This window comes from Rutilus rutilus, assembly GCF_951802725.1.
Source record: "Rutilus rutilus genome assembly, chromosome: 6".
NCBI classification, from domain to species: domain Eukaryota; kingdom Metazoa; phylum Chordata; class Actinopteri; order Cypriniformes; family Leuciscidae; genus Rutilus; species Rutilus rutilus.
Genome location: NC_140214.1, coordinates 10795668 through 10821159, shown reverse-complemented (window position 1 = coordinate 10821159; position 25492 = coordinate 10795668). Strand labels below are relative to the sequence as shown.

At 36.8% G+C, this 25492-nt stretch overlaps 1 protein-coding gene across 1 annotated transcript in view; it reads left to right on the top strand.

Annotated features, from left to right (window-relative positions):
- The window catches only part of itgb1b (integrin, beta 1b), a 64487-nt gene extending 39559 nt beyond the window's left edge, over positions 1 to 24928 (top strand). Inside the window, exons 33-49 of the mRNA XM_084410519.1 lie at positions 1879 to 2021; positions 9708 to 9785; positions 10376 to 10442; positions 10697 to 10782; positions 10888 to 11092; positions 13962 to 14132; positions 14212 to 14447; positions 16450 to 16605; positions 16702 to 16797; positions 16922 to 17011; positions 17727 to 17867; positions 19294 to 19496; positions 19587 to 19825; positions 20392 to 20614; positions 22950 to 23185; positions 23794 to 23960; positions 24094 to 24928. Of these exons, the coding sequence (XP_084266645.1) occupies positions 1879 to 2021; positions 9708 to 9785; positions 10376 to 10442; positions 10697 to 10782; positions 10888 to 11092; positions 13962 to 14132; positions 14212 to 14447; positions 16450 to 16605; positions 16702 to 16797; positions 16922 to 17011; positions 17727 to 17867; positions 19294 to 19496; positions 19587 to 19825; positions 20392 to 20614; positions 22950 to 23185; positions 23794 to 23960; positions 24094 to 24159 (2603 nt within the window). The 3' untranslated portion in view covers positions 24160 to 24928. The remainder of the gene's footprint in view (positions 1 to 1878; positions 2022 to 9707; positions 9786 to 10375; positions 10443 to 10696; positions 10783 to 10887; positions 11093 to 13961; positions 14133 to 14211; positions 14448 to 16449; positions 16606 to 16701; positions 16798 to 16921; positions 17012 to 17726; positions 17868 to 19293; positions 19497 to 19586; positions 19826 to 20391; positions 20615 to 22949; positions 23186 to 23793; positions 23961 to 24093) is intronic.
- Positions 24929 to 25492: the final 564 nt, after the last annotated feature.

Here is a 25492-nt window from a genome sequence, read left to right as displayed (position 1 = left end):
TAATTTAATTTTACATAGTTTAGTGTCAAATATTTGCCCATATTTTGTAAAGTGTAGTTTTAAAAGTAAAAAAATGATAATTTTAGCCACTAGATGGCTGTAGAGCTCCACTATATGCTATTTGCTATTTGACTAACTGAAAGATATCTTTTCACAAGTTTTTCCAGTTGGATTCATATCTAAATATTATAAAATCACTATTCTAACAATAAAAATGACTTTTATGTCAAAATTGAGCATTTTTTGTACTGAAATTTTGTTTTTTTCAATAATGTTACATTATGATTAGAATCAAACCTGAAAAAGATAAAAGTTGAATTTTTAGAGTTTATCATTTATTTCAATCTAATATCATTTATTCATTTATATCATTTATTTTCATTCTTGGCCAGGGGACTACAGATGAAAAATAGCCTTTTGGCTAATTCTGGCTTTTTTTAACCATGTTTGTTCATGTGTTTTATGAAATTGCACTGTCCCCTCTTAAATAAACCAATAAAACAAAACAAAACAATCTTCTTTTTTTCATATAATTGTACAAATGTAATCTACACCTCAGTTACTAACTGTAACAGAACAGATATGTACAGTTATATATTGGGTACAAATACATGACATGAACATCAACATGCAATGAACTGAACAGCATAACAAATGAGCAAATACAGCAGTAACTTTTGTCTCTTTCTCTCTCTTTCTTTCTTTCTCTCTGTGTGTGTGTGTGTGTGAGTGTTCACATTGTCGATGTGCCAGTGTCACCAAATTTATTTTTGTGGTGGTTCCACATTTTGGACTATTTTATGATAATCTTGCATTGTGGATGTTTTTTGCATTGTTGGAAGTCTGCCTGTTTATTTCTGTCTATGTTGTTTCTGATTTTGATGATGAATTTTGTATATTTACATTGCGGGGTCTCCAGGGACCCCGAAGACAACTAATGTCACTATTTTTTTCACGCTAACATAACAGATATCATTCAATTTTTTATTTTATTTTTGTAGATCTAGAAAGTGTTGAGAGCCGTAGAAAGTTTCATACCATTTGGACAAAGAGACATTTTTTTTTTATTTGAGCAAAAGTCATTTGCAGGTTAAAAAGACCCCGAAGATAACCAGAGGGTTAAAGTAGTAAACAACAAGGATGATCTTCCTCAGTCCAACGACCAGACCCACATCGATCTCTGCAAAGAACGGGATGCTGACGACTGCTGGTTCTTCTTCACCTACGCTACCAAGAATGATGACAAGATTGAGGTCCATGTGGCTGATAAAAGAGGTAAATGATGGACAAATGTTGCCAAGTACCAGTATGAAATATTTTTTGAAAATATTCAATACAAATATTAGATTAAATATGAGTGTCCACTGATGTAAACCTGATTGATTTCATTATTTAAAGTCACCAAGAAATCACAATTGACAATTCTTATTTTTACAGAATATTGCAGTGTTTATAATAAATGGTTTACCCATTTGTTTTACCTTGTAATCATAAATCAAAAACATAAGCTTTTCCTTCCCCTCGCAATGACGTCTTTTCTCTGACATGCGCATTGGCACGAGAGCACCCCGTCACCAGGCATAGATATAAACACAATATATCTATGGTATATATCTATATTTATATCTATGGCCGTCACACACATGAGATCGCAGCAATAGCAAACAACATTGATCCAATCAATTCCCGATGGACAAAATTAAATCCTGCACTACATTTTTTTCTCATTCTAGAAGCCGTTTCACTCAGATATGTCTTAATAAAGAAGAAAAGACTGTCGCAACTTCCATTTCATGTTGGCTTAATTTCTTAATTGATAGTTAGTGATAACTTAAGTTTTACCTTGTGTCCAATAATGCTTTGTGTCTGTGTTGACAGAGTGTCCCTCTGGCCCTGACATCATCCCCATCGTAGCGGGTGTGGTCGCAGGAATCGTTCTGATTGGTTTAGCGCTTCTGCTCATCTGGAAGCTGTGCTTGCAGACTAAGACAATGCATGCACTGAGACAAAAATGCGTTTGCCCACCTATCTAAATGTAGGGGAGACGGTGAATAACCCCTATTTCAAAAAACAGTGGCGTGTTCCTTTAATGAAGTCTGGGTCATTTGACTTTTGACCAGAATACCCACACAGATGCCAACAACAAATATTATGTTTCCTTTTAATATTTGATACATTTATTTATTTTGCATTTTACGGTGTGCATTTAGCATTGTTTCTGTTCCTTCTGTCCACTACTCAATCAAATGCATTTTTGGGTCACAACCTACCAGTTGAGAACTGATTCATAAGCTAGTTTCCTATTGCTTGGGTTTTTTTTTTTAATGTTTATATGTAAAAATTAAATTCATCTGGCTCAGAAATACCATAATCTCATAAGTCATAAGATCCAACATGACTTCTTATTTTGACATACTTTCTATAAAGCCAATAAAACAGTGTTGGGTTTTACTAAATACACTCTTGACTTGTGTGGTTGATTTATTTTTCTCCATGCTAATCAGTGGCTGGTTGTATTTGGGGGAGGGGCATTCTCATTCTAGATAGCAACTGATTGGACAAAAATCTGTAGTGCAGGATGAGTCATCAATATTTTAGTTTTTTTTTTCTTTCCCAAGAGAAAGACTAAATTGTGAATGCATATATCTGCTAAAAGTGCATTTTGTCAGTGAGGGCTGTTCACACCAAGGATGATAACTATGATTATAACTATAAAGTTTTAACAATCACACTAAATCACTAATCGACTTTACCACAACGTGCTTATGTATTGTATGCTGAAACGCTGCCATGGATGTGTGTTACCATAGGTAGTGTGAACAGGTCTTTACATTGCATAAACTCCAGTAAAGCAAACATGGACTAAATGCCACAAAACTATTGACAAAACATTTAAAGGCCATGTGGTTATTCAAATTTGACTCACTTGACTTTGGGATTGACTCTTTTGGAGCCTGTCTCTAGCCTGTTGGATTCAAAAGAGAGACCGGAAGGTTGCTTCTTGGCCTTTAACCCTAAAACCAAGTCTTAACCCTCAAACAGCCCTTTAAAGGGGTGTCAGAAAGTGAGGACCAGCCAAAAAAATCCCCACTATATTCTTTGTCCACACTCTGATGGTCTAAAACTCAAACTAGTCCTCACATAGATAAATATACAAGTATATGCACCAGTGATGCGCGGGTCAATGTATAAACAACCCGCACCCGACCGACATTTTCAACTAATCCGCCCGCAACTCGGACCGCAAAAAAAAAAAAAAAAAAAAAATATTGTACCCGACCCGCATTTTTTTTAAAGTAGTAAATGCTCATCGTAGCGTCATTGGGCCATAGACTAGGAACTAGGGGTGCAGGGGTGTGTGGCATGCAGGCATAGAATATGTTAATAAAGTCTTTATTAATGCATTTTAGATGAACAAAAACAGGTAGGCTAGTACTAGCCTATAAATTACAAAGGTTTAATTGGCATCTTTATTTCAAACGACCCGACCGACCGCGACCCGAATATCATTAAAAATATTTTTGGATGACTCGTAACCGCGGGTAACCGCGGGTGACCGCAGGCAGCCGCTCATTTTGGATCAACCCGCACATCACTGATATGCACACATTACCATTCTAAAGTTTGAGGTCAGTATTTTATTTATTTTTTTAAAGAAATTAATACTTTTATTGAGCAAACTGATCAAAAGGGACAGTAAAGATATTTATAATGTTACATTATGACATTACGTGTATATTTATATAACATTTTTAATATTAATATATTATTAATTATATAAAAATGTAATAAAAAAAGTACAGCAGAAAAACTTTTTGTATCTGGGTAAGTTGGGGAAATTGCCTTGTCTTGTCAAGAAGACAAAGTTTATTTTTCAAATACACAACAATACAGCATACAACACTTGAAGGCAACGAAATGCTCTAAAATATAGCTAGTGTATAAATGTGAAAATATGTATTTACTGTCATAGCTCAGGCTCACCTGTTTTACCATGTGTAGGCCTAGTCGCTGACAACAAGATGGATTGAGTAAAACCAGCAGCCAAGAATTATTCGGCGTTTCCCCCCCCTAATATTAATTAAAATTATATATCATGCTAATGCACAATTATATATTATTATTTTCACACAAATATATATATATATATATAGCCTATATATATATAGCCTATATATATATATATATAGCCTATATATATATATATATATATATATATATAAAAATTTTAACATAATTTCTTCCCTAAATAATGACGGGAAGAAATTTAAGAAAATTAAATTAAATTAAAATTATTAAAATTAAAGAAATTTTTAATTCTTTAAATTAAAGAAATTTAATTATTGATTATCAATCAATAATGATGATAATCAAGTAAACCTAAGTTGCTTCAGTCCTTTAAATGATCATCTTCAAATATGACTAATATAAGTTATACTTATGTGTAGCCTACTTTATAAAAATAATTCAAGATTTCACAGCAAAAAGGCATCTGTACCACAATCTGAATGTGGACATTTTTCGAATGATACTAAAAGACATTTTATTTGCTAAAAAAGTATGTATAAATTAGAGGCATTGAACTGGTCGAAACTGCCTGCTCTTCTGCTTTTTGTTTTCTTTCTTCAGTTCTACTTTTCTCATTCTATTCTATTTTGTTTTGTTTTGTTTGTCCTTTCTGCCTTTCTCTCTCCAAACCTTTTCTTCTTGTCAAATCTAGCAAGAGAACCCCATATACAAGAGCCCCATTAATAAGTTCCAGAATCCAAGTTATGGAAATAAGGGCGTCACACTCTGAGTCTGTACTCTTCTCAGCTGCTTGTGTAACCCTTCTCACCCGGGTCCTTCACACCCCGCTCCGTGCGGGTCTTGCTGCTTGCATGGGCTTTTTCTCCCTCTTTCGGTCACTTTAACAACAACCTCAGACCCGTGTATAATATGGACGGCTTGTAAATTGTCATTTGCAGTTATTTAATCTAATTCACTAATTATTTGGACATGCCTTTTCTACAATGTGAATGTGTGTTATTTACTGATTGTAATTGTATGACTTTCATCTGTGGAATACACAACATTGAACTCACAGTCTTACAGGTTCGGAACGACAAAGAAATGATTATAGAAAAATCATTTTTGGGTGAACTTTTGATGCTGAAAGGAATAGTTCACCCAAAAATAAAGATTTACTCATCTTCGTCAGAACAGATTTTGAGAAATTTGCAGTGAGTGTGTGCTGTCAGAATGAGCGCTCAAACAGTTAATAAAAAAAATCAGGGTGTTGACTTTTCTTTTACTGGAGGAAGCAATATTATCGTTTATGGACTCGTATTTTGACCAGAGGTGACGGTTTAAAGTTAAAATGCCTTACAGTGTGACTTCGCTGATTTTCAACCTGCTTTCTATTGTTACAATGTCAGTAGTATGTAAATTAACAATGTTTACTCGCATTTATTTGTCAGCAAAAAGTCCTCTGGTTGATGCAAAATGCCACAGATTGTGAAAACTACAGATTATACTTCCGCATTTTTGTATCCCGCCCACGGACAGTCGGGTCGACATGCAGAGTTATTAACAGAACAGTTATTGATACAAGCCGACACCGTGACCGTTATGACTAAACGTTTTTTATTTGACTCTGTATCCATAGCAGACTGTTAGGAGTGGCCTTGGATGGCAACATTCTCTCTGATTGCACCTATCTCAATTGGTCGCCTTTCTACTGTATAGGCAGCCATGTTTTATTGAAAGCCCATTTTGCCAACAGTGAAATTCCTCTTTGATGATTGATTTGTTTCTTACAAACACGTGTCATGTGGATTACCTGCAATTCTGTTGCATTTCTGAGGATGAGCATATTTTCATTTTTGGGTGAACTATTCCTTCAAAGAGCAAAACCTTTCCAATACTAAACAAACGTTTTACATTGCTGCATATACAAAATGGCTGCAAATACAGTGTTTGTGTTTGATTGTGTGCCTTTTGTAATGCTTGCTGGTGTTATTATACACTTTTTTTTTTTTTCTTCAACCAAAGTTTACTATATTTGCTGTGAAGTGTTCTAACCTGGCAATTGTGTAGATATATTCATGGTTGATCTAATGATGGTCTCTTTATGTTGGTCTCCAGGGTGAGAACCCCATTTACAAGAGTGCTGTGACGACGGTGGTCAACCCTAAATATGAGGGCAAGTAATGGACGAATCTGTCCATCTCCAAGCAACACTGTATGCAGAACAATTCAAGAGGAACGGAAGCGTTGAATTTCACTTTCTTTTCTTTCTTTTTTTGTTTGTTTTTAAATCACCTTTTGGCTGCGCATTTGCCACTGTTCAGTATAATCAATTAACCTGTGTTTCTATGCATTGTTTTGGAACTGTACAGTATAAACTTTTTTTATGCAATCTTAGACCATTTAAATTTTCATCAATGTTTTTGCCACAGGTCTGCCTTGTTTTCCCTGAATGTTAAAACCAGTCGTGTTGGGTTAGATGACAGGGGTTTTGTAAGTAAGATGTGGTCAAGTATGCATTAAGAATGTTATTCACAAAGACAAGACACAATAACCAGACCCACCTGCTTCAGTCCAGCAACTAGTTGAACATTGGAGTCAGTTTGTGTCTTATGTTGGTACAGGAAACTTTCTGAACCTGTGGATGGAGTGTCCTGTCACTGGTATAGTAGGGTAGCTGTAGCGGACCACTGCTGTTTGTACACATGGTGCTTTTAATGTAGACGCTTATGTCGTCTGCATAAATCTGGGAAATTTGAGTCCAGTCTATAATATTTAGGTCTATGTGACTATGGATCTGTGTGCTCACGTCGCCTTTCTTTGGTCTGGGAATCAGATGGATTAGTGATCTTTTTATTGTGCACATTAATGCATCCAAAAGGACAGATTAGTATCTTTTTAATTGTCACAATATAATTGACAACATTTCATCTGTCAAGTGTTTGATTTAAATGCCTTTGACTTGGCAATATCTGAGTTTGAAAGATGTTAGAGGGACATTTTCATCTTTGTCTGTGAATGGAACAATCAACTTTATTATTAATATTATTGAAAACATAAGTGTAAAGTCATATAAAAAGATCTTCAGGTTTTAGATTTGTTTTAAGAATGAGGAAATGAAATCTCAGGTCCCGAATTTCTCTCTTTCACTGATGCCAAATATTTACGTCTACTGTGCAAGACCTATATTTTATTGTTTCTGTTAGTCTCCATAAGTGGACTTGCTTCACATCTGCTTTTGTAATTTAATTTGTCCTTTTTAACAACATCATTGTTCATAAATAAGCCTAACTGCTCAATTATTGTTTGTAAAGATCAGTGTTATACAAAAGATTACGTTTTTTTTTTTTTTTTTTTTTTACCTTTTAAAGCTTTTAAAAGCTTAATCACGTTACACACACACAATTTGCATTTTAAAGTGCCTTTTCTTTTTTTGCATCATGCCCTCTGTTTCTTTTTGTTTCTAGGAGTTATTTATTAAAATAAAGAACCTAAAACACTGGACTGCATTGTTATCGGTGTGTGTTTGTGGGTCAGCATGGTTTATTATGGAATGTAAAGTCTTTATACACTGCCTGTCCAAAAAAGGGATTTAAATAGGCAAATGCTTAAGAGTCTATGACTGGGTCATTACTGCAGTGATTATTATGTTTCTAGCATGTTATATGTTTGGCAACAACATAGCTTTTCATTTCTTAAACAACCATGTAGGAAAACACATCATGGCCATATTCATCAGGCTCAAATTGTGAAGGAATGGTTGGGAAGGAGCACGAATTATCATTTTCACACATGAACTGGCACCAGACCTTAAATTCATAGAAGGTATTTGCTGTAGTAGACTTTACAGAGTGCTCGACTCTTGCATTGTCAAAATGAATGCACCTCTTGAGACAACATTTGTTTCATCAGATGTGCATACATTTTTGGTCAAACACAGCCAATGTGTTGTTTTCCCAATGATCTTTATGGCTTAGCGTTTTTATTTAGTGTTTGAGGGTTCTTTCATGTCACTGCTACATATCTGATTAGTTTACAGAATAAAATGCACTTTGTTTGATTTTATAGAAGTGTAGGGGTTAAAGGTCGCAATATTCAGCAAACAACTATGCAAGGCATGTATTAAATGCTAAAAAATATCTGTGATAACCATGTTCTGATTAAACATTTGTGATGCATTATGAAAAATATTTTATAATAAAGGGCACCTATTATGCCCCTTTTCACAAGATGTAAAATAAGTATTTGATGTCCCCAGAGTGTGTATGTGAAGTTTTAGCTCAAAATACCAAACAGATCATTTTTTACAGCATGTTTAAATTGTCACTTTTAGGGGCTGAGAAAAACTTGACGTTTTAGTGTGTATCCCTTTAAATGCAAATGAGCTGCTGCTGCCGCACAGGGGGCGGAGCCTCACGAGCTCAGGCTTCAGTGTCAGGACAATCTCATCTCAAGGAGATGTCGGACAATAATGCCCACAGAGCCATATAATATATGCTGTATGGAGATAGAACAGGTATAGTTTAGTTCAATTACGGTTATAACTTATTTTTCATCTTGCTTTTATCCACTAACAGCCTGTTGTAACGAATGATTGCCAAAAATGTACTGATGAGTTTTATGAAGTTTATTGTACATCACACAAAAGATGAAGCGTCAGTTTTACTCTAGAAAATCACAGTAAGAGCTGAATAAACAGTAAAAGAAGTGCGGATTTAAGTCTTATAAACTCTCTCTCCCTTTCTTTATCATTAACATACACAGCGAATTACACAAAAACACTCGTTACAACTAACAGTGAACAAATTTATACAGACTTTAACCCTTTTCAATGAGAGCTTAATAATGGTAACGTTAAACTTTATATACGTAAAACAACTCTGACGAACTGTAATAAAGTGCGAGCTCTCCCTTCCATCAGTGCCTTGATCAGTATCGTTAGGCCTATCGCTCCGGAGACTGTAAGCTGGATAACGAACAGTTGGTACAGATCCTTCCTCCAGTAAAAACGAGAGTAAATGACGACTTCTATGTTAATTCTTACATCCAACAACAAAACACCTCAATCGCTTAGATGATATTCTTGTCAACAGCTGCTCTGGCGTGGAAACAATGTTGGACTGTGCTTAGCTTACTCAGGGCGGGTCTATGCTAAAACTGCAGTGTCCATCAACAGTCGTGGGAGGGGCTTGTACAAAAGTATGTCACATTGCCTGACTGTAGGGTTGTTCTGAGACAGTGCTTATGATTTATGAGGATTATTTATTTTTAATTTTTTTAAGCACTGGGTGGATTTTTATTATTGGTTGTGTACACAAAGTGCCAACACACATTTATGTTCAAACACCATGTAAAAGTGAATTTTGCATAATATGTGCCCTTTAAATTTTATAAACACGTTATTATATTGTTATAATTAGTTTGATGCAAGTCAAATCTTTTTTTCTATGTGAGTCTGTTCTGGAGGAGGAGCCTCACTCTTCACATGTCCAGCCCAAACCACACAACCCTCAGTTTGTATTTCCTGTGTTTGAAAGGTGTGAGACTGAGCTGCTGCTGCTGCACTGTCTGAACTACTGAAAAAGACCTGCTCACACACACTCAAGTACAAACCGTTTCGATTTAGTTTTGTGTGCCATTTCAGAAACACATTCTTCAAATGCTTACAGGACTAACAGTAACCTGGAGTGTAACTCAAGACATCAGGAAAAGTTGATCATATAAACATTTACGTCATAAACACACATCTCTTGAAAGAGCCAGGAGCATGCGTTAAGGTAAGTAACTAAGCTTTTATTTGTCCACTTATTATAAAATGCCCATAAAAAATCTCATGACATTTTACTAGTCACAGAATATGCATGTAATGTTTTTGAATATGTTTGACAAACTACTACAATGTAAATCAGGGATAAATCTTTTAGTGTATTTGCATATACATGTTTATATTATATATAAATATATGTATTTGTACATTACCAAAGACTATAGAATAACAATAGTCTTAAAGGAACTTTGATATTACTCAGATTAACAGACAAGTAAGAGCCTGTTTCTTGGGGCTGCTTTTTCTTTCTCAATATCTTATTCGTTATCTAAGTCAATGATTAACTGTTTCTTTCATTGTTCTGAGTCAGAGACACTCCTGTTTGCCAGTCCTTTTTTTTAACGGAAACCTACTTTTTGGTGCAAAGAATGGTATTTCTTAATCAAAAAATATATTAAACAAAATATATTGATCAATCATTCACAGTAGGCTACAGTTTGCCAAAGAGTGTCAGTCAAGGATTTTGTGTATTTGTATAAGTGATTATCTCTCTCTTCCTGATGTGTTTCTGTGTAATTTATGAGGTTCTTCTGCATTTAGATGGATATGAGGGTGTTGTTAATATCAGCTCTTCTAGGATTTGTCTCTCATGTCAGAGCAAAAACAGGTAAGGAAGTCATTTATCGCCAACAACACAGCTACTTTCTGTAGCCTCAGGGGACATTCTTTTAATGTTTAGGTTTATGAGTTTATCTCATAGTAATTTTGAGGCTACTTTCTCAAGTTATTCTTCAAAAGAGCTTCTTGTTAGCTTTTCTTTTCATAATGCTTTAGTTGCTGGAAAACTATTATTTAATAATCTCACATAACATTGTAATGTTAGATCTTGTCTTAGTTGTTGTGTATGTGTTTTGCGCTCAGACAGCAATGCATGCATTTCTGCAAATGCCAAAACATGTGGAGAGTGTATTCAGACCGGGCCACAGTGTGTGTGGTGCAAAGATCCAGTAAGTTATTTTGTCTACAACATTTGATTGTCAATTCTCGTCTGACTCTGGAAGATTATCCGAGTCTTACCGGAACATGTGAACTTAGCATGTCTCTGCTTGCAGGATTTCAAACCTTCACGCTGTGATGAAAAGGAGTCTCTGCAAAAGGCTGGATGCACTCCACTCGGCATAGAAAACCCTCGAGGAACGGTCACCATCGACAAGAACAAACCTGTCACAAACCGTAAAAATGAGGGAGGAGAGAATCGGAGGCCTGAAGAGTTCATCCAGATTCAGCCACAGAAATTCACCCTGAACCTCCGATCAGGTACTGGACCCCACCTGTGAATCAAAACGGATGTGTTGTGAAATATGAATCAGGACAAGTTCAAACTAATTTACATTTAGCCTATGTCTGCGTTGTAAAAGGGGTGGTGATGGCGCAATGCGTTGTATGGGGTGGTGGTGGCGCAATGCGTTGTATGGGGTGGTGGTGGCGCAATGGATAAGACACATGCCTTTGGTGTGAGAGACCCGGGTTCGAATCCACTGTGAGACACCAATGTGTCCCTGAGCAAGACACTTAACCCCTAGTTGCTCCAGAGGCGTGCGACCTCTGACATATATAGCAATTGTAAGTCGTTTTGGATAAAAGTGTCAGCTAAATGAATAAATGTAAAAGAAACAGGCTAAAAATGTATGCTGCCCTCATGTTCTATCTGAATTATCGTAATTATTGTAAATAGTTTCCTAGTTAAAAATTGGATATGAACGCCCTTTCACGATCATTGAATAGTAAAATATTATTTAGGTTTTAATACAATTTTTAGCCTGGTAATACCAAACTCTGCTACTTCGCTTTGCTTCGTAGACAGAGTCTGGCATGGCATAATTGAAAAGCGTTTTCTTTCTCGCGGGGAGGCGCTTGTCTGAAGTTTAAAATCATTGGTTCCCGTAAGCCAATCACATAACGTTTGGTTATAGCAACGTGTTATTCACGTCACACGTGCAACACAGAAGCGCTGCGCAGTTATACTACGGAATTCACTCGAGGCCCACAGAGAAGGAAATGAATAGTGGAATAAAGTCGTTATTTTTGTTTTGTTTTTTGCGCACAAAAAGTATTCTCGTCGCTTTATAAACTTAAGATTGAGCTACTGTAGTCACTTGGACTATATTAACGATGTCTTTAATAGAATTTCTGGGCCAGCAAGTTATAATGCCTTAGAAGCCTATGAAGGAGTGATCCAGCTCTCAGATTTAATCAAAAATATCTTAATTTGTGTTCCGAAGATGAACGAAGGTCTTACGGGGTTGGAACAACATGAGGGTGAGTAATTACTGACAGAACTTTCATTTTTGGGTGAACTAACCCTTTAAGCCTTACAATTTCTGCATAATTAAGGGTGTCCACTTTAGAGTGACGGGTGGATTCCCGCTGCTGTGGTCATTAGTCATCATTAGCCATTTGTCTGCTGTCTGTTAGCCGTCACGTTACCTCAGTTCATTGTCTGACTGTAAAAATAAATAAATTTGGGAGTGACTCGCTGCCAAGATGGCGACGGTCGGCCACGTCCTCTTTAGGCTTCAAAAACGGTCTTCAGAAACCTACGGGTGACGCCACGGACACTACGTCCATATTTTTTTACAGTATATGGTTTTGACACTAGAGTCAATGGGCTCCGACGGGCTTATTTATCGTCATCGGTCTTTTTCCGTTTACCTGTCTTTGTTGTATGAGCAGGTGCCACTCGAGAAATTGGCAGTTTTGGTTGTTTGTCCCCATTTAGCACAGCTGCGGCACACCGGCAGTCTTGATTTTGAACGACGGTACGCGCTGTGCAAGAGAGGGGTGTGATCAGCGCGTACACGAGCTTGATTGGCACTAGGGCTGCACGATTTGGGGAAAATGTCATATTGCGATAATAGAGGTCAATATTGCGATTGCGATATGCGATATAATAAACAAATGGTTTCATGAGTCAACTTGCTTGGTTCTCAAGGACAATAAATGCACACACAGATTAGTGATAATCTGCCTAAAGAAAAAAGTTATTTAATCAAGAGCAGTGAGTGTTTTTCTCTGTTCCCTTTGTTCTTTGATTAACTTTAGCGACAGATATAATTAGTTGCTACTGTGTACTGTCCCTTTAAGACCAGCTGCTGCTGTCAGAGACGCGGATCTCACACGCCTCATTCTCTCACGAGTCAGACTCACAACTCTTCACGTTCATCATAAGACTACTCTTATGTTATGAAGATACTCGACAAAAAAACATTTTGGCATAATTGTGTGTGTTATTGTTCGTTCAAGCTCGAAAGAGAACTGTATTCTGGCATGCTGTTTTGTTCGCACGCACGATATTAGCGCGAGTCTTTCTGTGTGTCACAGTCAGGACATTCACAGGCAGCGCGTTCATTTTGGCATACATGTGTTGTTCGTTCTACCGCGAAAGAGAACTTGATACTGGCGCGCTGTCTGTACAATACTGGCGCGCGTCTATCTGTGGGTCGTGTGTGTGTGTGTGTGTGTGTGTGTCAGGAGGACATTCACTGACAGTGCGTTCTTTTTTGTCTTATCGCGCATGAATGGTTTAAAAGCATTTGCATGAATAAGATCATGTAACACTATAGCCAAAGGATGCCAAAAATTAACAGATGCTGCGTTAATTGCGTTAACAGCGCTAATTTGTTTATTTAATATAAAATCGCAGCATCTTGCGTCATATAATCGCGTAGGCTTGCCATCGCGATTGCGATACGATTAATCGTGCAGCACTAATTGACACTGCTAAGACATTCCTCCTGGCTCTGATTGGTTGTTTCTGACCAGGAGCGGTGTATTTCTGCAAATGGCACTGAGAGGAGCCAGAGGAGCTTGATTTTTTTCACAGACTATCTGTCTCATATTCTACTGTCAGGACATAATGACAGTTTTAACAAATATGTAAAAAATACTTTTTACAAAAGTTACCTACTGCAGCTTTAAGTAAACATAGTAATAGGATTCTCAGTTTACCTAAAAAGTTTAGCAAATTGTTCATAGCATTCATCATAGCATATTTCAACATTGTATATATTTTTTTCAGGAAAGAAAGTAAAACATTTTTATCAAGATTATTCAAGCTCACAGGAGCATTGGCATGTGACTGTGAGCAACATATTTCTTTTTCTCTCTCGTCTTTGTCACTCGACAGATGAACCACAGAAGTTTACTCTCACGTTCAAGAGGGCAGAGGATTATCCCATCGATCTGTACTTCCTGATGGACCTCAGTGACTCTATGCGAACTAATCTTGAGAATGTCAAGAATCTGGGAGCTGACCTTGCCAAGGAGATGCGATACATCACTAAAGACCTGCGGATCGGTTAGGAGGACACACATGCTCACATTCACTCCATTGTGGTATTAAAACCGTTAAATGATCTGCTAACTCTTGCTTGCAGGTTTTGGTTCATTCTTGGAGAAGCTTGTTATGCCTTTCATTCTGATGACGCCAAAGTATATGCGGAACCCATGTTTTCCAAATGACTGCACAGCACCCTTCAGCTACAAAAACGTTCTGAGTTTGACCAACGACAGCACATTGTTCACCCAACAAGTCAGCAAACAGAAAACCTCTGGAAACCTGGACTCTCCGGAGGCAGGATTTGATGCAATCATGCAAGCTGCTGTCTGCACGGTGGGTCGAGTTCAACATTCCATAAATGCCACAGAACTACGGGCAAAGTCTCCGGTACATGTTAGCACATGCAGTGTTGTACGCACCCTGTGAATGGTTGCAAAACAACTACTTTCTTTTTGTTCCAATAAAATAGTACTTTTTTTTCAAATGGTAAATGCTACCAGTTTAGAAATCCTGTAGTTGAATACAAATTTTCAGATTATGTATACACAAAATTACTTCATCACCATGTAGTCAACGTGTGATTGACACCAGTGGCGCAGATAGGATTTTTTAACTGGGGGGGACCAAGCTGTCAGCAAATTAATTAAACTCAATTCGTTATTTTGCATAATTTGGGCACTTTAACTAGTGCTCAAGTAGTTACTTTGTGTAATTTGAGTTATTGATTTCCACTAAAAAGCAATTGGGGGATTCTTATTTGAAATCATGGATAAACCACAATGAACAAAGTTAAACAAAGGCCTACCTGATCACCCATAGCAATACATGATCAGACTGTTATTTGACTAGTATGCCAGTCACCCACCAAAACTTCACGTCTTCAGCAAAGCATGTTTTATTTAAACATTTGCTTATCTCAGCATACAAAGTCTATCATTATGAGTTCTATACTGTCTCTCCTTCCTCATGCTGTCTTTTTCTACTGTGGCTGCCCTCCTGCAGATCCTCACATGACTGACTAGGGCCAGCATTACTGTCATCAGAAATTGCCTGCAGGGCAGGAGGACAACATTTTAAATCTTATAATTTCAGTTAATCTCTATACCTCGATAGAATTTCACAACAATGCGAAAAACAACATATTCCTGAGTATTAATGGCTAAAACTACTATTTCAAATATCCAAGAATAACTCAATTTCAAATTTAAGTGTTAATTACAAGCTTGTTGCAATTTATAGATTAGAAATATCTTTCAAATGATGTATGACATTTTAAGAAATGTCTTTCATAGCCCATAATTTAAGAATAGATATCCTCTGTTGCTCCATGCAATAAAAAAACATGATTTCCTGCTATAAGAGGATGTCAAAAGTCTATGTAGGCCTTTATTTGTGGTTTGCATAAACCTTGCACCACACAAATTTACTTATTATAATTATTTTTATAGTGGCTTACATGAAGGTGAACGTACCTGCAGTCAATTTATTCAGTACAATGGGTTAAATGATAATATAAAACATTGTTTCCTGACGACGATAAATTGTTTGATTTAGTTTAGTTTTAGTTTTGCTGTGTTTGCTAAGTGCAGATGCCATCTTGCCATTATTGTCAGACTAGCTATTCCCCTTAACAAATCTAATCTACCACATGGAAAGTCAACTGGCATAGGATACTTACATTGTTTGGTTTTTGAAGTGATTGTTTTTTGTCTCTTCATTGCCCTTATGTGGCATTTATACAGTCGATTTTTTTCAGTTCAGAAAATCACTGTATATGATCACTATGGTTACCGCTCCTACAGGCACGATTGAGGCAGCTACCAGCTCCTCATAGGACCCCGGTGTCAGGAGTCGTAGCACACACACAAAGAGTGAGTGTAAACGTCGGTGGCATCGTGTGTTTATTGACAAAAGAACGGCGTGTAGTGAGAACGTGGGTACAAAGTAATGCTGACCGGTGTAGATTATTATTGTGTGTCAGCCTGCGTCTGCCCCGACCCGATTCTGAAGCAGCGGCGGGCCGGGACACTACTTTGGCTAATGTAACTTAACTTACACAGCGAAAATACTGGTTAATCCTGTGTTTTACCGATTTTTTTCGCCTTTCGTAGTGATAGTGAGGGCGGGGGACGGATCGGGTCACTATAAATCTGGGGGGGTCATGTCCCCCCCGTCCCCAGTGCCATCTGCGCCCCTGATTGACACACTCTCATTAATCATTCTTATTGAGTCATAAGAAGCAGCATGCTACTGAACATTAGCTACTGAACATGTTTGGACAAAACCTGACCATTTGAAGCTGAGTTCTGTCTGCTTTGTTTTGATTGTTCCTCAGAAAGATATTGGCTGGAGGAATGTCACTCGTCTCCTCGTGTTTTCCACGGATGCTGGATTCCATTTTGCTGGAGATGGAAAACTGGGTGGCATTGTTCGTCCAAATGATGGGAAATGCCATCTTTCCAATAATATGTACACCATGAGCCACTACTTTGTAAGTGTGAGTTTTACAGATAGATAGACAGATAGACAGGCAGGCAGACAACTGGAAAAATCAGAGTATGTCTTTCATTTGAGTTATTTTTTGCAGGACTACCCCACCATCTCTCAGCTAGTAGACACACTGAGTGACAACAACATTCAGACCATCTTTGCTGTGACAGAGCAATTCCGGGCTCTTTATGAGGTCTGTGCATGCATGTAATATATCTTCTCCTGATTGCAACATCATCTCATGATTTAAGCATCAATTTTTAACTCAGATTATAGTCTGTGTTGATTCACATTGTATATGTGTGTGTGCACAATAGGAGCTCTCTGCTCTAATCCCTAAATCTACAGTGGGGACACTATCTACCTCCTCTTCCAATGTCATCCAGCTCATCATTGATTCCTATAATGTGAGTTCAAGTTATGCATCAGATGTCTATCAAATGTGAAGTAATGGTTGGCTGTGGTAAGCTCTAGTTCCTCTTACGGTTCAAAAGAAAAGAAACTAAAACCGCTGTTTTTTTTCACAATTCACTTTACTGCCAGTTCCAATGTTTTAAGGTTGTTCATAATTCATAGTTCTTAAAGTGCGACCCACTGGCTTGGTGCATAAACCGCTAAGACTAGTCTTACAAGTTAGACATCAAATGATTTTCTTTAAGACTGTTCATTGCTTTTTTAAATCAGTTACATAAAAACATAGATTCGTCTAATTTGATGCCAAAAAGTAAGACTGACTGACACTGATTTACTGCTAATGGGTCATACTAAAACTTAAGGCACTGTCTTAACATAATGGCTATGTTTATGCAACCGGCCCGAGAGAAAAATTGTAAATAGATAAAAAAGTAATAGTTGACCCCAAAAAGAAAGCTTTAATTGCTTATTTTAGTCTCATGTCACTCATAAACCCGCATAACTTTCTTTCCTCTGTGAAAAACATTGAATTTCAAAATGTCTAACACTAACCTATCCCACAGAAAACATTGATACATGTTTAGAACGATGATGAGGCTGAGTAAACAGAAATGTCAAGAGTGAACTATCCCTATAAATGTAGGATTTGAATGAATATTTCATTTTCCCAGCACTAATATACTCTCTGTGTTTAATTTTCTCTATCAGTCCTTGTCCGCAGAGGTCATTCTGGAGAACACCAGGCTACCTGCTGGTGTGTCCATCTCCTACGTCTCCCACTGCAAGAATGGAGTGAGCAGAAAAGGAGAAAGTGGGCACACATGCTCCAACATCTCCATTGGGGATGAGGTGAGAGAGTGAACGCAGTAAAAGCCATCTGAACTTGTCCGTGCATGTAAAGGAACTAACTGTGCTAACTGTAGCTCAAGACAGAAGCTCGTCGCTCTTTCCAAATGGCAGCAAACTTCTAGATCATTCCCATTCACCAATGCTCTCCTAGTCTGCATACTTCTAAGACATGTTCCAATTTGAGTAGTCGCAGATGTTAGGATGAATTTCTTCTTGATTAAAATATAGCCAACCTGACTTTCTCTGACAAGCAGAGGAGCTACAGCAATACCCAATGAAATTGCGAAAGGAAAGACTGGGAGTGGAGGTCAATGTGTGGGAAACAGAGTCCAAAAATAATAGAATCAAAACTAGTTCCAACTAGCTATCTTTGTTTTCCATTCTGTTCAAAACAATGCAAAAACAATCTCTACGTTGCACTATTTCAGTGTGGATAATCTGATGGTGTATGATGTATATGCAGGTTTTTGGCTGAAATACTGCATCCTAAAGTTCACTATATGAAAGAATTCAACATAATGAAAATGGGTGTAGATAACTAACTCTCCAGCTGATCTGCCACATCCTGTAGCAAACTCTGATCTCTGTCGCTTAGTTAGCTCTGACACTTCTATACGTGAGCTCTCAACCAATAATACACTGGAGCTACGCATGTTGCACATGAAAAAGTAAAGATAAATAAATGTATAAATAAAGAAATATGGAAATAAATACATGTGGGAATGAATAAATATAAAAATAAATTAACGCATAAATAAATAATAGTTAAAAAGTATAAAAATAAATACAGAAAATAATAAATGAAGGAAATTTAAGTTAATTAATTTAATTCAAATGAATTACATTTGTTTTATCAAGCCAGTTATCTATTTATTTATGTTTATTTATTTATTTTAAATTTCTGCAGGTTTGGTCCTCCATAAAATCACCCTAATGTATGTTCCTGATAACTAAAAGGGCAAGAAAAAAATCATTTATATAAAATATAATCATATGTGATGTGTCGTGGAGGGACTTCTGGAAATGTCCTTTAACTGTTTTTCATTGTCAATTATATGGTGATTCATAGTTTTTACTTGTAAAAAAACATAAATTTGACAGTATTTCACTGTAAAATTACATATAATGTGATGTTAAACTATAAAAAAAATGTCTCCATATATAGTAAGGTAACTTGCAACTAACCAATTAACAGGCTTTTACTTTAGAATAAAATAAAAATAAATAAAATTACAGTGCACAACATTTTAGTGAATCTTTAAATGTACACAAAGAGCTTCTGTCTTATAATGTGCACAAGGACTTAGCATTGTAAAGAACGTGTCACAAATAAAAGCTTTCGTTTCCCTGTACACCCTGCTGGCTATTTCCATTTTTATAAATGATATGCCACCTGGAACATAAAACAATGTGTTGTGCCTCATAGGTGAAGTTTGATATAGAAATCACGGCTAAAGGTTGTCCATCTAATGGTAAGTCAGAGATGATAAAGATCAAACCGCTAGGCTTCAACGAGGAGGTGGAGGTCGTCCTCAACTTCATCTGTGAATGTGAGTGTCACAAAGACGGAATCCCAAACAGCCCATCGTGTCACTTCGGCAACGGTACCCTGGAGTGTGGAGTATGCAGGTTTGAGAAGCTGTCACTCTCTCTCATATGCAAATGCAGACAACTAAGTATGACAATCATTCTGATTCGATGTTTTCTTTATCATATCAGGTGTAATGATGGCCGATTAGGCAGATTATGCGAGTGCAGCCAAGATGAGGTCAAAACAGACGATTTGGATGCAAATTGTCGTATAGGTAAAGAGACAGAGGTCTGCAGCAACAATGGAGAATGTGTCTGTGGAACGTGCGAGTGTAAGAAAAGAGACAACCCAGTGGAGAGATACAGCGGAAAGTTCTGCGAGTGCGACAACTTCAGCTGCGACCGATCCAACAACAAGCTCTGTGGAGGTACGACTCTTTTAAGGATTTTTCAGTTTATCTTATACAAATTTTTATGTTTAATGTTCACTTCTCCTAAATTAAAAATATAGAACAGTTAAAATCAACATGAAATTGCATTTGCATCCCATTTTATTTACAGAATACACTGTATATAATTAGAAAGTGTATTTCTCTAGCATTTTTTTTTTTTTTTTGTAAATAGCAACCATTTTGATTTCATGTTGACTTTATTGGGTTAAAAAGCTGCTGCATTTGCTTGAATAAATATTTTCTTACTCAGTATTCTTGTGTTGTTTTCCAGTATAAATATCTATTAATTCTTGAATCAAGATACATTAACTGGATATGCAAAATTACTTTAGATATTGAGTCTTGTGTGAAAATGTATAGAAATTCACAGGAAAAACAAGATTACAGGAATTTTTTAGAAAACAAGACTTCGTAAGTCATTTCGTTCTCAAGTAATGGAATTTTGAATTAAGACTGTTTAGATATTTGTACTGGAAAACAAGACAAAAATGCTATTGCACGGTTTAGACGGATTTATCACCAAGGCATCCTTTCCCCCACAGGTCATGGACGATGTGAATGCCGAAAGTGTATTTGTGATGCTAACTACACCGGTAGTGCATGCGACTGCCCTCTAGACACCTCCACCTGTCTGGCAAGTAATAAAAAGATCTGTAACAACCGGGGCACCTGCGAGTGTGGCGTGTGTGAATGTACAGACTCAAAGTTTGAGGGTCCGACCTGTGAAATATGCCCAACCTGCTCCAGAATTTGCAATGAACACAAGTGAGTTATTGGCAGAACACTTTCTTTTTTTTTTTGTAAATTTTTTTTTTTCAAGGAAAAATACAGAAAGCAGGCCTTCAATAATGTCCTAAATCAAAGACACTTGTAAGTATATGAAATTACATATATGCCAAAACAGTAATAATAATAATAAAAAAATATATAAATAATATAAAAAATAAATATAAAAAAAAACAGTTATCAATACAGAGTGTATTCTCTCAGGCCTGGAAACAAATTTCACAAGTGTTACCAGTGCTTTGTTTCCTCCTCTTAACAGTAACTATATACAACAGAACACAGAACACTATTACTTACAGCAAATTCCAAAAGTTGGCATATTCCAAAAAAGTAAAAAAAAGAAAAGAAAAATAACCTTTCAAAAGAGGTCTGGGCGTACTGGTTTATTGTAATCAATCCATTTACTCCATATTTGGAGGAAGTCTTCCCTTAATGCTCTTAAGGAGAAAGATTATTTTTCCATCACATATACAGTGCCCACCACAATTAATGGCACCCCTGGTAAATATGATCAAAACTGGCTGTAAAAAATAAATCTGCATCGTTTATCCTTTTGATCTTTCATTCAAAAAATGTGCAAAATTCTAACCTTTCATTGAAGTAAAAGAATTGAAAGTGGGGGGAAATCACATTATGAAATAAATGGTTTTCTCCAAAACACGTTGGCCACAATTATTGGCACCCCTAGAATTTTTTACGAGTAAAATATCTCTTAAGTATATTCCCATCAATATTGACCTTTTTTAGTACACCAGGGTGACTAGGAACATGAAACTGTCCAGCTATGACTTCGTGTTTCACAGGAGTTTAAATATGAGGAAACACAAAGGCCAAATCCCCTTAATCATCCATCACAATGAGTAAAACCACAGAATATAGTTCTGATGCGTAGCAAAAGATTGTTGAACTTCACAAAATAGAAAGTGGCTGTAAGACAATAGCTAAAGAATTGAAAATCCCCATTTTGACCATCAGGGCAATAATTAAGAAGTTCCAATCAACTAAAGATGTTACGAATCTGCCAGGAAGAGGACGTGTGTCTATACTGTCTTAATGCATGGCGAGGAGGATGAAAGTTTGAATGGCCAAAGACTCTTCAAGGATCACAGATGGAGAATTGCAGAGATTAGTTGAGTCTTGGGGTCAGAAAGCCAAAAAACAAACAAAAAAACAAAAAAACCCTACATCCCCACATGTTGTTTGGGAGGGTTTCAAGAAAAATCCTCCTCGCTCCTCCAGAAACAAACTCCAGCAAATTTAATTGTCAGACATGACTGTAACTTCAAATGGCACAGGGTTCTGTGGTCAGATGAGACAAAAAAAATAGCTTTTTGGCAGCAAACACACTAGATGGGTTTGGTGAACACAAGGATAAAAAGTACCCCATGTGTACAATTTAATATACTGTTGGAGCTTTAATGTTGTGGGCATATTTTTCTGCTGGAGGTCCTAGACTTCTTGTTCAGATACATGGCATCGTGGATTCTATCAAATATCAACAGATAAAAAATCTAAACCTGACGCCTTCTGCTAGAAATCTTATAATGGGCCGTGGTTGTATCCTCCATCAGGACAATGAGCCAAAACAAACATCAAAATCAACACAAACATCTCTTGTCAGGTGTTCTCCAAACTTATCAGGCATTATAGGAGAAAACTCAGAACTGGTATCTTGTCAAAAGGAGATTGCAAAAAGTATTTAATAAAAGGGTGCCAATAATTGTGGCCAACGTGTTTTGGAGAAAAACATTTATTTCATAATGTGATTTCCCCCCCACATTCAATTCTTTTACTTAAATGAAAGGTTAGAATTTTGCACATTTTTTGAATGAAAGATCAAAAGGATAAACGATGCAGATTTATTTTTTACAGCCAGTTTTGATCATATTTACCAGGGGTGCCATTAATTGTGGAGGGCACTGTATATTATGTATTATATCAATCCACTCCTTCTCCGTGGGTGACTCTGGTTTTAACCATTTTCTGGTAATTACTTTTTTACTAGCTGCTAGGAGAATTAACAATAACTTCTTATCCTTTCTGTTCCACCTCTCTGAGGGGATATTACCCAAGTATAAAAATTCACAGACAGCCTTCAGAGCTCCTTTAATCTCTTGCCAGTACTGATTCAATTTCTGGCAGAACACTTTCTAATGGTTAAGCTAACATGGCTAACCCCGTGGGTTGAACTACTTGCTTGTAGTCTTTTTTTTTTTTATCTGAATAACTTTTCTTCTAATTTCAGTGGTGCTCTAAAACAGATTTAATCTTAGCTAGCAGCACTAAATACATTCCTGTGTGTTTTTCCTCCAAGGGATTGTGTTGAGTGCCTACAGTTTGGTACGGGTATCAAGAAAAGTACATGTGAGAAAGAATGCAGAAACTTCACACCTCTTACAGTAGTGAACAACAGGGATGATCTTCCTCAGTCCAACGACCAGACCCACATCGATCTCTGCAAAGAACGGGATGCTGACGACTGCTGGTTCTTCTTCACCTACGCTACCAAGAATGATGACAAGATTGAGGTCCATGTGGCTGATAAAAGAGGTAAATGATGGACAAATGTTGCCAAGTACCAGTATGAAATATTTTTTGAAAATATTAAATACAAATATTAGATTAAATATGAGTGTCCACTGATGTAAACCTGATTGATTTCATTATTTAAAGTCACCAAGAAATCAAAATTGACAATTCTTATTTTTACAGAATATTGCAGTGTTTATAATAAATGGTTTACCCATTTGTTTTACCTTGTAATCATTAATCAAAAACATAAGCTTTTCCTTCCCCTCGCAATGACGTCTTTTCTCTGACATGCGCATTGGCACGAGAGCACCCCGTCACCAGGCATAGATATAAACACAATATATCTATGGTATATATCTATATTTATATCTATGGCCGTCACACACATGAGATCGCAGCAATAGCAAACAACATTGATCCAATCAATTCCCGATGGACAAAATTAAATCCTGCACTACATTTTTTTCTCATTCTAGAAGCCGTTTCACTCAGATACAGTATGTCATAATAAAGAAGAAAAGACTATTGCAACTTCCATTTCATGTTGGCTTAATTTCTTAATTGATAGTTAGTGATAACTTAAGTTTTACCTTGTGTCCAATAATGCTTTGTGTCTGTGTTGACAGAGTGTCCCTCTGGCCCTGACATCATCCCCATCGTAGCGGGTGTGGTCGCAGGAATCGTTCTGATTGGTTTAGCGCTTCTGCTCATCTGGAAGCTGCTCATGATTATTCACGATCGCAGAGAGTTCGCCAAGTTCGAGAAAGAGAAGATGAATGCCAGATGGGACACGGTATGCAAATCTTTATTCATATTTATTTTATAATATTGCAAATAAATACATTTTGTTGGGTTCATGCTGTATAGGCTATGGGAATAATACTGGGATAATACTCATGTATGTATGGTCTTTCTGTTCTGTTTAGGGTGAGAATCCCATCTACAAGAGTGCTGTGACAACTGTGGTGAACCCCAAATATGAGGGGAAATGATGGATCTTCTCTATGGCTTGCAGCAGAGGTTCTCAACTGGCATTGGCTTCAGGAATCAGATTTTACATTGGTGACTTAATACAGTACCATAAACTGTATTTAAAAGGACACGCCACCGTTTTTTGAAATAGGGGTTATTCACCGTCTCCCCTACTTTTAGATTGGTGGGCAAACGCATTTTTGTCTCAGTGCATGCATTGTCTTAGTCTGGCAGCGCCGGTCGCAGAGATATCACGCAACACCTGAAATCCACTATCTCTGCGCCCAAGTAGCAGTGCTTCGCCTGTGCTTCCCCCCAATATAGTCCCAAGTCAAAATATGCCTAGGAAATCGCCTAGTGTTAATCTGCATTGCTATTTGTACTCGTTGTGAATACGCAGGCCACAAGAATTACTTGTTTTTTATTTATTTATTTTTTATCATTTTTACTCACGCTATGCTATCCAGCAACAAAGGATTCCATTCATTATGCTAAGCTAAGCTATCAGCGGCACTGCCAGACTAAGACAATGCATGCACTGAGACAAAAATGCGTTTGCCCACCTATCTAAATGTAGGGGAGACGGTGAATAACCTAAGGAACCTAAACATAAGCTAGTTTCCTATTGCTTTTTTTTTTTTTTTTTTTTTTATGTTTATATGTAAATATTAAATTCATCTGGCTCAGAAATAGCATAATCTCACAGGAAGTCACAAGATCCAACATGACTTCTTATTTTGACATACTTTCTATAAAGCCAATAAAACAGTGTTGGGTTTTACTAAATACACTCTTGACTTGTGTGGTTGATTTATTTTTCTCCATGCTAATCAGTGGCTGGTTGTATTTGGGGGAGGAGGGGCATTCTCATTCTAGATAGCAACTGATTGGACAAAAATCTGTAGTGCAGGATGAGTCATCAATATTTTAGTTTTTTTTTCTTTCCCAAGAGAAAGACTGTAAATTGTGAATGCATATATCTGCTAAAAGTGCATTTTGTCAGTGAGGGCTGTTCACACCAAGGATGATAACTATGATTATAACTATAAAGTTTTAACAATCACACTAAATCACTAATCGACTTTACCACAACGTGCTTATAATAAACAGAAATGTATTGTATGCTGAAAAGCTGCCATGGATGTGTGTTACCATAGGTAGTGTGAACAGGTCTTTACATTGCATAAACTCCGGTAAAGCAAACATATGTGGACTAAATGCCACAAAACTATTGACAAAACGTTTAAAGGCCATATGGTTATTCAAATTTGACTAAAACAGACTACACATGGAAAACAACACAGTTGTTTTTGGTTGTTGTTGTGTTTGTATTGATAATCTTGTCAAGTTCAT